We start from the raw sequence: 13,943 nt of genomic DNA on the forward strand, positions 1-13,943 counted from the left end.
CTAAAACACAACCACAACTTAACGTAAAGAAAATATGTATATATCAGGCAGGCCTCGATTCTGTCCATAATTGGAGAGTAAAAATGCAGTAGATATATATTTGGTTGAATTCTGCTATATTGGCTCAGCCCCTAGATGACATGAAAAACATAATGGTGATTATTAAGTTACAATACATTGCCATAACTGACTTGCCTATGTGGCTAAACTGGGATATTTAAGTTGTATGGTGTCTGAAATTTTCTCTATTAACCTCCTGATAAGCGAACACACCTGCCCCAGATCATCATTCTACTTGATTATCCAAATCAGCCCCAGAGAACTGGGCTGAAACTGAATTCTGTAGGAAGGTGGATTTGCAGGAGAAGGTTTTCAGATCACTAATTTGCTCAATATGGTCATCGTTAATACTCCATCAGTGTCTGTAGTATTTCTACATCTGGTTTGTTTCATCATATATACAGCTGTCGTCTCAGGTTCCTTAACTTATACAAATTGGAAAGAGAATTGATTGCAGCCTTGTCAGAGGCAATAATGCTGTTTAATGCATGATGAACAGAATGGGCGCTACTAATGAGAAAATCACGGTTCTGAAAGCTAAAATACATTTCGATAATATCAAAACATGATCATGATTTAAACACGACATTAAAAACTGTTTTTTTCTATCAACAAGTTCATAATTAAAGCAAAAGTGCAATAACTTATTTATTTTTGATGTATGGTACTATATGACCATTTTGTCATTATATACCAGTTTGAATATACCATAGTCCTTCATATTCTTTTAACTAATAATTAATATATTTTACATTTCTCGATCTGTGATCTTTTTGATTCAATTCATTTTTATTTGTATAGCGCTTTTAACAATGAACATTGTCTCAAAGCAGCTTTACACAGATAATGCGGTGATATAAAGAACATATTCATTTTTTAAGTGTAAGTTTGTCTCTGATAAGCGAGCCGGTGGCGACTGTGGCAAGGAAAAACTCCCCGAGATGGCATAAGGAAGAAACCTTGAGAGGAACCAGACTAAAGAGGGAACCCGTCATCATCTGGGTGTAATTAGACTGACTATGCTAATTTGTCTAAGTGTAAAAAACAAAAAACAAACAAAGAATGATGTGTTCCCTGCTATAGATTGGCCAGTAACATGTTAATCATTCTCACCCTTTAATTATTACAGCCTGTCTACTTAGCCCTGTTGTCTTTTAATTTTAGGTTTGGCTGTAACTAGGGAGAAACCTAAAAGATCTAAGAGGTGAAGAAGTGCTGCAAAGTGCATCAAAAATTTTGAAATAAAGGGGGTGCTCGCTCAGTTAATATGCTCCCCGTGTCTTCCTTCACACCCTTACATGCTCTGAGGTTCCACACACTTTAACTAAGATTAAATTATTACTGAAGATAAATAAAGGAACGATTGAATGATCAAGCGGCTTTGTACATTGAAATTCTACATAAATTTGTTAACAACAATGTCACAGATGATGCACCAGATATTATGATAGTTCGTTTGGTTACATACAGTATTTCCAGCAGACTTAACAAGCGGTGTCAAAGTCCTGTGCATCTAAAAATCCATTTTATCCAAATGAACACAAAACTTAAACCAAGCCTATCATATTGAAATAAAGACAAGGTGTCCTACAAGTATTCATATATATATATATATATATATATATATATATATATATATATATATATATATATATATATATATGCAAAATCAGCACTTAATTAATTGCCATTTCTTTGTAAACACAAACATAGTTGCCTGTCTGTCCATCCTCGTCATGATAAACAAGTGTAAACAAATCTGGTGTTTTGCATCTAATTGAATATCTAATGCAACCTTGTGTTTTTTCTTTTGTCAAAAGCAGTCTTAAAAATGGCTCAGTACCGCAATTTTAAAATGTAATAATGAAGTATAATAAATGGTCATTCTGAGTCACCCAGATGAGGACGGATTCCCTTTTTATCTTAGTCTATTTAATTTTCCCTTGTCATGGTCACCGCTGACCTATTACGCATATAAGTTATAAGGGTAAACTTATTGGGATTAACATATAAATGCATATATTATATCCTATTTATTTCTGTAAAAACAAAAATGGGGACATTGTTAGAAGTGTTCTACAAATAAAACTGATATTTCACTATAATGCAGGAAACAATACAAGGGTCTAAAGATTCAGGGTGTGTTTTTACTGAACGCAAATGAATGCGAAATGAATTGAAAACAAATTTGAAGTTACTACGATTGAGTAAAGAGTAAAAAAGAAAGGCTTGAGTATGTGTTTGCCCTCTAATACACTCGAAGGCCTTCTGCTGCTGCCACCAATCAGTTCCTCTAGCGTTGCTTGTTCTGCGCATGCGCACATCGCGCTATTACTTCCCGAGAGCCTTCGGGTTTGTGTGTTGAACAAAACAAAAATAGCGATTTAGATCGTAAGAATCAAACAGTATGACTTTTCGACGAAACTGGAATTAGATACACGGACTAAAACCTGAGCCAGGCGTTTTGTACGTTTTAATTTTTCCACCTTTTTGATTTGCCTTGACGGGATCCTGCGACCCTGCGGACGCTAATGTGAAGGAGACGCCATCAAATATGGACTTATGGTCGGAATGGATGTTGGATATTCGTGACGAGGAGGACTCGATCTAAACATCTGGAGGTTTGATTTCTGGAGGTTGGTGGTTTTGGCGACTATTGGGCCGCTATCATGAAGGAGATGATTGGAGGCTGCTGCGTGTGTTCGGATGAGAGAGGCTGGGCCGAAAACCCGCTGGTTTACTGCGACGGACACGGCTGTAACGTCGCCGTGCATCAAGGTACACCTAAACCAGGGTCTCGTCCACCTTATAACCGTGTTTTAATCAATTCAGAATCAACCATGTCGATGTTGAAAAGGCCACACGTCTGATTCGGATCTTTGCGCTTCGATCGCTCCGATGCTAAGCTAATTCGCGTGCTAAGCTAATACGCTAGCTATCTCTAGGCGCCTGAGTTCGCAGTATATTTTTCCCCCCACCACCCGTATTCCGGCAGATTGTGCCGGCTCGTTTGTATTGGCTGGAAAGCCTGGTAGTTATGATTACAAAAGGTTAACCAATCACAGCCCAGGGGACAACCCGGCACTAGCCAATCATAGCGAAGTAGGCGGGACTTGTTCGAATACGCGTAGGGGGGAAAATGCACGTTGTCTAGAGATTGCCACATGTTTTGGTAACAGAATATGGAAAGATTTTCAAGATCGAAGCTGAAGAGTTGTTTTTGGTTTGCAGTATTTCGTGTTTGGGGAGTTATTCAACTAGATCACCTCGTTTAACTGCCAAATGACTCTTCTGAGAACTGAAAATAAATCATTACTACACATAGAGAGTTGTAGCACTGTGGGCTGCTGTGTTAGTTGATGGGTGTAATGTGTAATTTGTAGTTATATCATAATCCTATAGATAGATAGATATAGATACAACTTTGATATTGTACATTTATGTCCCATATTTCTCTACATGTATTGTCTTATGCACATCGTTATCTAGCCCATATATACATACATACACACGTGTACCAGCTGCAGTTGTCAGATTGTGCAATGCTACTATTTCTACTTTCTTGTTGATGCTAAACAGCATTTTGTTGCTGTGTACCTGTACTGTGCAGTGACAAAGTTGTCTGTCTGTAGATCTTTTTATTGATCTTCATTGTCATATGTAGAAGTGCAAATAGCAGCATTGTGCAAGCTGACAAATGACATAAATATGATATGATAGTATGTTTGTGTATATGTAATGTATGTACACGTATATAGATCATGCATGTGTATATATATTAGACAATATAGGAGAAAATATAGAGAAATTTAAACAATCAGACTCACCGTCATTACAAAATATCATTGGTTGCATGTACAAGGAATTTGTCCTGGTGTGCTGGTGCTATAAAATAATATTAAATAATAAAAGATGAAATATAGTAGTCCTGGTTGTTTGCTTTAGTGTAAGATGTGTATAAGACACAATATATAAATGTGTGATTATTTATACATTTACAACTCATTATTTGGGTTATTAGGTCAGTTATTCTGGGCTCTTCTTACCTCAGCATGCTTGCAAGCAGTGCAGCTTTGCTCACATGCAATCTTTTTTATTTTTATTTTAAACAATACCTACCGTGCATCACGATAATATCAATGAGTGTACATTGTATATATTATATACATGAAAATACAATATATTCTTTATATTTGTATTTTTGTTTTATAAGCCCAAAAGATATGCAACATTTCCAGGGTTATGAAAAAGAACCTTTATATTATAAATGTGCAAAAATATCATACAGATGACACAGTGACAGTCTTAATGGCTTTAGAGTTGCTGGAGGTAGTCAGAGTGTGGAAGTAGGATTTAAAATATAAGTTTTAAACAAAATACAGAAAAAATGAGCACTTATCACACTGACATTTTATACTTGTACTTGCTTGAAAAATGAATTGGTAAAAAAAAAAAAAGATATATGATAACCAATCAGAACCTCTTTGTATGACACAGAGAAACACATACAAACTTGCCGTACATGCACATTCCTAGAAGAGATAAGAAACAATTTCATCCTCAGCACCACAAAAGGAACATAAAAGGTCGATGTCTGGGAATATCTTTTTGAAATAAAGCTTTGCGGGATAGAAAAGATGAAGTATTTTATAAGATACATCCTTGACCTTATTGGTAATTAAATATTTAGGAGACACTTTTTTTTTTTCATGGAATGTTCTCAATGCATATGGGGAAGAAACCTTTTTTTTTTTTTTTTTGGAAGAGATGTTGAATTCTTCTGTAGAAATAGTATAAACACAGATTGTCCTGATTCTAGTTTAGGGTGAACTGTAGAGAAATAGGCCTGAGAACCAACTGAGTCAGAAAAAACAATATGACATCCATTACAATAGTGAACACGTTTCCTTCTCTTCACACCACCTGACTTCCTGTCACGTCACACGCCTGCACATGCTCCAGATGTGCAGCATCAAAGTGAATGATGTAAAGATGATAGTCTTTTTAATCTTAGTTAGTCTAAAATATCAGGGTTTTAGGGTCTGACTATTTGACTCGACCACAAAGTTAACTTTAGATATTAAACCAGTATTTTTGATTATAATTAGGTCAATAATTGCATATTTAGTAAAATTAGATTTGTTTGTATTGTATACCCGTTGAATAATGGTGCCACTGTACCATATGTAGTGCATAGGATAAGCGACCTCTGGCATGTAACGTAGATAGGAGTATCTTCACAATGTACACATTGGTGTGAGTAAAAATTGTTGCTTCTTGTTGCAGGGCATTCGGGTCACAAAGATTTGTGCGAAGTCGGTCACATGTATGGAGCGAAGTTTTGATCTCAATACCCGAAATCTCAAAAGTTTGGCTTCTCTAACGCAGCCTTTTAAATGGCATCTGTGTTTTGTTGTTGTGTGTCCTTTTATCCTGACCAGTTCTTCAGTTCGCTTTTGTTTTGATGGGAGATAAAACCCGAATACTGAACTATACTGAAGGAAAAAGTACAAACCCTGTTTTTCCACTTCATATACAGGAATTTTGACCAAACTGTAAGTTCAGATGTGGATGACATCATTTACCTGGAGTTATTTCTACTGGTCTGTTAAATAAAAGACACAATTTACTGTAATCCTTCTAAATACCTCTTAATATAAAAATAACCCAATCCGTATAGGGCTTTAGATTGATTTTTGCTGCCATTATCTTCCTAATTTGGTAATTTCCCAATTTCTTTTCACCAGCCGGCTCTACTTTATCATCTGCCCTCTTCCACATACATGAGCTCACATGTATTGCGCATAATTGGCAACAGTTATTTGATTGATAGGGAAGACAACAGAAGTTACACATGAATTCCTACTCAGCATTGCTCCCTTAGCCCGAAATCCTTTGATTAATCAAGCAGATGGGCTTGTTGAAATGTAGGACCAGGTATGGAGTAGCCATCAACGCCAAAGCCAACAGTCTTTAGTCAATATAAATGTAATAGTCAGCAAACAGAAATAAAGTTAGCTTATGTCAGACAGGCCCTTATTTTTGACACATTAAATGGAGTATACAGTGGTCCCCCGGGAACTTTTAAACATCTGCAAATCTTTGGACGCAAAGTCTTTGGACCCCTGACCCCCCAACCACTATGGTACCTTTAGGGAATTCATTTAGCCATTATCTATCTATATTGTCACTTTATAAATATACAGTATTTCACCAAATACATAGTTTGAAATGGTATTCCTAACGTTCCTCAACATTCGATCCCGCTGTGGATTCCCGGCGAGTTCCGAACCATGAATTAATCGGAGGTTGACTGTAATTATTTCTCCAATTCTGCTTGTAGACCATGTTTTATATAAAGTGTAGCTGACACAAACTGTCAAGTTTGCCCGTGTGATGGAAAAACGAACATGATCTTTGTTCATTTTCGACTGGAAGACAAAGTTTCGAATTTTAGATCTTGAAAGCACTCGAACGTAGTGAACTCTTGATTGTAATTTGCTGACATTCCTACCCTTAATTGCCCGTACACCATAGATCCATCTCTACAGCATTGTCACATTTAATCTTCACAACTGGATCTATAAAGCAATCTAACTATAGTGTGCAGTGGAAAATGCATAAATATAACCTGGTATATCTTGATGTAGTGCTGAATACCATTGCTGCCATTGGCCAGTGTAAAGCGTAAACATATGTTCACTGCGCTGTTTACAAAGTCAACAACCCAGTTACCTTCATGTCCTTGTCATGTTGGACTAAATCTCTTTATATGATGTAATCTTTCCAAGCACATGCAGCCTGTAAAACAATTACTTACTTGACTGAATCAGACGGGACACTGCACTAAAACGAATGCAATGCAAATAGGGCAATTTCTCCCTAATTTTGTATTCACAGGCCAGTTAGCTACGATCATATAGCAGTTGTCGTAGGCTTTGCTTGTGGACGTTCCTTGCAGACACTCCTTGTCTACAGTTTTCTTCAGTATTAGACTAAATCTGACTCTTTTACTTTTCAGCTTGTTACGGAATTGTCCAAGTCCCAACCGGTCCCTGGTTCTGCCGAAAATGTGAATCTCAGGAGCGAGCAGCACGAGTGGTGAGTTTTCCGTATTCTGAAAGATCTGCAAGGCCTGCGTGAAATCCTTTTAATATTTTTAGAGTCGTTTCTAATTCTATGTTTAGTTGTGGTTTAGTATGATTAAGCATTCGTTTAAAATAATTGCCAATTCAAAGATTTTACTCTTATTTAATATACGCCTCAGTGAAGTGTTGAAAGACTTGGAGGGCGATGAATTCAGATGGATCGCGATCGAGAATTAGGAAGGTTTCTTGTGAAGCAACAGCATCTACAACTCCTTATAAAAAAAAAAGGCAAATGTAATAAAAAAAAGAAATTCACTCACAATATTTAGTACAAACAACACTAGATGAATAAAAGCGAGTACACTGAAGTGTGGTGATACTTTGCAGGATATTAGTGCAAAGCTAATGGTAGTTTGTCTTTCTGCCTGCCTACACTTGTGTAAATGTGTGTAGTAGTTACAGCCGAAAGGAACGTTTTGGTAAAAACTCAAATGTGCACCAAGTCTTAGTTATTTCTTATGTACATGAGTAGGCAAGAAATTTTCCATCCTTACTTTAATGTAAATATTGGCCTTAAGATGAATCCAGTTATCGAGTAACATCACTCAGACTAGCTGATGGACTCGGTGTGACTTTCTGTATTCTATAAACATGAACAAAACTTCAGTGCTGTTGATTGGTAAAACAAGGATCATTCTTGTATCTACAGAAAGAAAAACAGGACCTCCCCTAAAAAACTAGCTGCATAAATGGGATAAACAATGTAAATTTGGATAGTTCTCAAAAAAGCTTTAGATACTTATCCTGTACAGCTACTAACACACAATTTAATTCTGTGGTATCTTTCTTTTTTTTCTTTTTTGCTTGATTAAATGGACTCATTTGTATGTCAGATTTTGTATTGCTGTTGTGTTCTTTTCTTGAAAGCAACCTGTCTGTGGTCTTGCATTACTGGCATTAACAAAATTCTTTTTTTTAGCTTCTCCTGTGTTTTGGCAGATGGTACGTCAAATGAAACAGAATTTTTCAACAGAAAAAGTGTTAATCTGTTAATTAACATTACAAAGCTCGATTATCACCCGGCACATTGAATAACACATCTGCCGCCCGGCCAGAAACTTCATAAAGCCGGTTGTTTTTACCTCAACGGCAAAACGCCGCAGCAACTAGTGTCTATTTAAGTGTGTCACCTGCCTGTCATCTTGTTTATGATTGATGTTGAGGCTATATGTGAGTTAAATGTGTGCTTAAGTAGTAATCTTATTATATGGAAATAAGTGCTGTTGCTTGCAATCCTCTTCCACAAACCTGACCCTGTTACACTTCTGAATGTGGTTTGATCCCTTGCATTTTCCTTATGAAGGCTGAATTTGTTGTTTAAATGGTTAGACCATAATGAAGACCTTGAAAAAAAAAGTATGAAAAATGCAATAGCTAATTCTAGAACGTCCTGAAAAAGAAAGAAACCACTGATGTGTACACAACCAAATTCTAAAGGGTTTACATACACTGTTTAATAATGACTTTGAAAGCAGAAATATAGACACCATTCCACAAGATGCAAACCGCTCATCATCAGTATCAATTGGAAGGCCTGGTTTGAATTCGCAAAGAATTCAAGGCCAAATAGTTTTATAACCAAGATCAACCAAGATCTTAACTAAGGTAAAGGAAAGGCAGAGTATAGAGAAAGATAGGATCTGCTCATGATCCAAAACATACAAGGTTTTCAGTCAAATGCAGTGTAGTTAATACACAGTTTTTTTTTTCATGGCTGCTTCTAAAACAGGCTCACTAAGTGTATAGAAACATTCGGTCTGCCAATTAGCAGAGAAATGCACCCATTCTAATTGGGAGCAACTTCATCATGCAAGCAAAACAATGACCCTAAACACACTGCCAACACAACAAAGGACTTCTTCAATGGAAGGTTTTAGACTGGCAATCGCCAGACCTTAACCCAATTAAGCATGTATTTCACCTCCTGCAGAAGAGACTGAAGGGAAAATCCCTCCAAAACAAACAACAATTCAAGGATCTTTTGGTTTGGTCCTGGAAGGATGCATCAGTTTGGTAATGTCAATGGTATGCTGACTTACTCGCAACCATGGGATATGCAGCTAGGTACTGAGTGTTTTACTTTAGGACTGTCTGTTTCTATACTTCTGCTCACCTAAAAAATGAATCAATAAGAAGAAGCTTTTAGCTCTTCCACATAAGGTGCTATTTTCTGAATTATTAAAGCATCTACATGTAATTAATAAAAAAACGAAAGCTGAAATTCTCTAGTAGCTGATTTCAAACCCAAATGTCGTCATTGTATAGCAAAAGCCAAAGGCTTGGCTTTGCCACTCAAATACATTGAGGGACCAAGAACACTAGAAATATTTGGCAGCATGAAACGTGGCATTGTAAAGCATTGATTTGAATGTCTTCATCCTAGATGTATGTAAACATTCGGATCGAACTGCATTTAAAATACTTAGGTGATGGTTCTGCATGCACTCAAGTAATAAAACGAAAGCTGAGCAGTTCTCAGACTGCACATTTTTAAGCTGGCAGAAAATGAAAGTGGTCTAATGAGTCCACGTAAAGAGGAAACCTGTTAAGGAAACTCATTGTGTTGACATTTTGTGGTAAATTCTGTATTCGCACCAAACGTATGCAGTTCCTGTAATTCTGTGAACCTCGTTTAAGTTTGCCAGTGCTATCTCCTTTACCTTCTGCTCAGTATCTAAGCATTTGCAGAAGATTACACAAAGAACATATTTGACTTTTTGTCATGGTGGTATGAAACAGTGAAAGTATAAACATTTCACTGATAGGAAAAGGATGCAACTATTTGTACCAGTTGTATGAAGGTCAATTTTGACTTGGGAATTTGAGACCCACTTTCTTCTAGGCTAATAAAAAAAAAAAAAAAGATCATCATGGTCTTGTGGCTAGTAATAATGGATGTCCCACTAACAAGGCAGCAGACTTGAATCATAACAGAGGTTTTCTTTTTTTTTTTTTTTCTTATTCATTTGATTGTTTTTTTTGCTTTTTCTTCATTTTCTTGCTGTTGCTTTGTACACATGTGGAGAGTGACTTGAGCTAGCTATATTGAATATTATGAGCTATTGTTCATTCTACATATTTTCCAAATTCACACCCACCATAAATACTATGTGCAACTAGACTTGTCACCTAAACTTGTTTAAAATGGGATAACTGGATGTACTGTGTATCACTGGATTTTCTTTTCAGCATATTTACTTTTATACTAAGTCTTTTCCCCATTTGCTTTCCTACTTAACCAGACAAGTTATAGTTTAATACTGTCAGCAATAAAGAAATATAAAGAATTAATACAAACGTTCATGCTGCATCAATGCACCAATCTAAATACGCCAACAGAAACATTAGTAAATCTCTTTAGTTGTTAAAAGCATTTTTTTATTTGTAATAATTACATATAATAGTCTTATATTCCCCGCTGGCTGACTAAAATTACAAACCTTTGCAGATCGTTAAAAGTTATCACCGATCACAGACCCATCCCTGCTTGAAACATGGCTTAAATGAGAGCAGTGCGTGTTGGTTTTCAGCCATCAACCAGCTAGACCTGCTTTATTGGCAAGGCTATGTTTATAAACCAGCCAAACAAGTACCAGACCAGTACAAACCAGTTTAATCCAAGACAAAACGCTGTGTATATATATTTATTTTCCTCCACACTCAGAGCTGAGTTTTATAAATATTATATTATAAATATATAATATAATTATTAAAAAAAAGATCTTATTAAAAAGCATTTGTATTCATTTCAGATATGTATAAAATATATTTTTGCTTCTGATCAACAGGACTGGACACTTGCGCTGTCTTTAAGTTAGATTTTTGACTCCTTGTTTAGAAATATCGACATTTTTCCTGAACATTTAAAAAAATATATATTTATTTTCATCCAGCTGCCATTCTGTACTTTTAAAAAAACGTGTTGGTATGCACCAGGCTTGCACAAAACATGGATTTTTGACTTTTACTTTTGTCTAGACTCCGCCATTATGAAATTAAAAGTTGTTTCATTTTGAAGTATTGTGTATTTGTTTACTGACTTAATAAAAACCTAGTTTCTGCTTACACACGTACTCACAGCCTACGTTTCTCACTGTTTGCAGAGATGCGAGCTCTGTCCACACAAAGATGGCGCTCTGAAAAGGACGGACAATGGTGGTAAGGATGCTTTGTTAAATTTTTATATTTATATGTACTTTCCACATTTTATGATGTTGCCTTATTCCAAAATGGATTCAATTAATTATTTTCCTGAAAATTCCACAAACAGTACCACATAATGACAATGTGAAAGTTTGGGGAAAAATAATAATAATTTTAAATATTACAAATACAAAAAAAAAAACCACATGTACATAATTATTCACAGCCTTTGTTTAATATTTTTTTTTTAAGCACCTTTGGCACCAATTACAGCTTTAAGTCTTTTTAAGTATGATGCTATGAAGCTTGGCACACCTATTTTTGGCCAGTTTCTCCCATTCCTCTTCGCAGAACCTCTCAAGCTCTATCAGGTTGCATTGGAAGTGTAAGTGCACAGATCTTAGATGCTCAGATCTCTCTGAAGATGTTCAATCGGGTTAAAGTCTGGGATCTGGCTGAGAAACTCAAAGGCCTTACACAGAGTTATCCCATAGCCACTCCTTTGTTATCTTGGCTGTGCGCTTAGGGTCGATGTCCTGTTGGAAGATGAACCTTTGCCGCAGTCTGTGGTCCAGATCCCTCTGGAGCAGTTTTTAATCAAGGATGTTTCTCTATATTGCTAGATTCATCTCTCCCTCCATCCTGACTAGTCTCTCAGTTTCTGCCACTGAAAAACATCCCCACAGCATGATGCTGCCACCACCATGCTTCACTGTAGAGATGGTATTGGCCAGGTGATGAGTGGTGCCTGGTTTCCTTCAGATATGACGCTTGGCATACAGGCCAAATAGTTAAATCTTTGTTTCTCATGATCTTAGAGTCCTTCAGGTGCCTTTTGGCAAACTCCAGGCGGGCTGTCATGTGACTTTTACTAAGAGTGGCTTCTGTCCGGCCACTCTACCATATAGGCATGATTGGTGGAGTGGTGGAAAGTTCTCCTCTCTCCCCAGAGAAATGCTGGAGCTCTTTCAGAGTAACCCTCAGGTTCTTGGTCACACCCCTGACTAAGGCCCTTCTCCCACGATCACTTATTTTTCCTGGGCTCTAGGAAGAGTCCTAGTGGTTCCAAACTTCTTTCATTTATAAATGATGGAGGCCATTGTGCTCATCGGGACCCTCGTTGCTGCAAAACATTTTCGGTACCCTTCTCCAGTTATGGGCCTCGATACAATCGTGTCTCGGCGGTCTACAGACATTACTTTCGGCTTTATCTCTTGGTTTGTGCTCCGACTTCCACTGTTAACTGTTGGACCTTCTATAGACAGGTGTGTGCCTTTCCAAATCATGTCTGATTTACCTGAAATAAGTGAATTTACCACAGGTAGATTTCAATCAAGTTGTTTTGACATTTTGAGTGTAATGGCAAAGGCTGTAAATACTTATGTACATGTGATCGATTTTTTTTTTTTTCCTCCAAACAATGTTTTTAATAAATTCACAAAGATTTCAAACACACTTCTTTCACGTTGTCATTATGGGGTATTGTTTGTAGAATTTTGAGGAAAATTATTAATCCAATCCATTTTTAATTTAGGCTGTAACGTAACAAAACATGGAAAAAGTGAAGCGAAGTGAATACTTTCCGGATGCATTGTAAAGAAATGCAATCCTGGGAACGTATTCATAATCTGAGATCCCTCAGAAACGTATTAATTGGCAGACCGCAGGTTTATTTTTAGTCTCCGCCTCGCCGCTTTGTGGACTTTTTTTGTTGTTTGTTGTTTTTTTTGTTTTTGTTTTTTACAATTATTATTAAACTTGAAAACATACACAACAATAAAAGAAACTAGAGTTAGCTTTATGTCCAGCTTTAAGAATTTCTTCAATAATGAAAAAATCCTGACAATTCCAAATATCGAGGGAGAGAATGAATGAGAATGGAAAGAATAAAGACATTTTATAAAGTATACAGTTAAGTAGAACAGTCAAGTAGACGTTTTTAGAAATGTAAAACACACACACACACACACTTACATACACATCTGTATTACCCAGATGGGGTGCAACAAATGTAAACGATTAAATTGGATTTGTTCATAAATTAAATGTTATTTACTTTGTGCCAATTTAATTGATTACTCAATGTACTAGTGTATTGCATTAATTTGATTTTCTTTGAGATATATATAAAATACACACACATTTTTTTTGTGTGCCTTATTTAGCAGAAAAGATAAAAATGTTTGTTGGGAAATTACTGCTACATGCTCTGCATTTAAGCCACAAGATATATGGCAACAATAAGTGTTTCTGATTCATGATAATATTTATAAAATAATACATTGAAGAACATATTTAATCTGTAACTACATTTTAAAGACCCTGTCAGTGCAAATTTATTTCATGAAAATGATTTAAATGAATGCAATACAATTTTTGTCTATTTATTAGAATAATTTCACAAATTAGGATTAAGAACTTAATTACAAATAAAATAACACATGCCGGTAATTTTTACAGGTTAACCCATGAACAGCAGCATTGGTTTTGAGTATTAATCTACATTTTAACATCTGACTGCCTCACAGTTAACACAACAATTAATAAAATAAGGTTTAGGGACCTTTAGAAGTGAGAGTTCATAAGCTTTTT

The 13,943-nt window shown here is 36.1% G+C and overlaps 1 protein-coding gene across 7 annotated transcripts in view; it reads left to right on the forward strand.

The window, feature by feature from the left end:
* Nucleotides 1–2,337: 2,337 nt before the first annotated feature.
* Nucleotides 2,338–13,943, forward strand: part of mllt10 (MLLT10 histone lysine methyltransferase DOT1L cofactor) — a 64,220-nt gene continuing 52,614 nt past the window's right edge. For 3 of the 7 annotated variants that reach the window (XM_046877546.1, XM_046877547.1, XM_046877549.1), the window contains exons 1-3: nt 2,341–2,838; nt 7,082–7,161; nt 11,312–11,366. In XM_046877546.1, coding sequence (XP_046733502.1) covers nt 2,730–2,838; nt 7,082–7,161; nt 11,312–11,366 — 244 coding nt within the window. In that variant the 5' untranslated portion in view covers nt 2,341–2,729. Of the gene's footprint in view, nt 2,839–7,081; nt 7,162–11,311; nt 11,367–13,943 lie in introns of all 7 variants that reach the window. The other 4 variants (XM_046877550.1, XM_046877551.1, XM_046877545.1 and 1 more) reach the window with 2 other exon arrangements.

Source organism: Silurus meridionalis, chromosome 21 (assembly GCF_014805685.1).
Source record: "Silurus meridionalis isolate SWU-2019-XX chromosome 21, ASM1480568v1, whole genome shotgun sequence".
NCBI classification, from domain to species: domain Eukaryota; kingdom Metazoa; phylum Chordata; class Actinopteri; order Siluriformes; family Siluridae; genus Silurus; species Silurus meridionalis.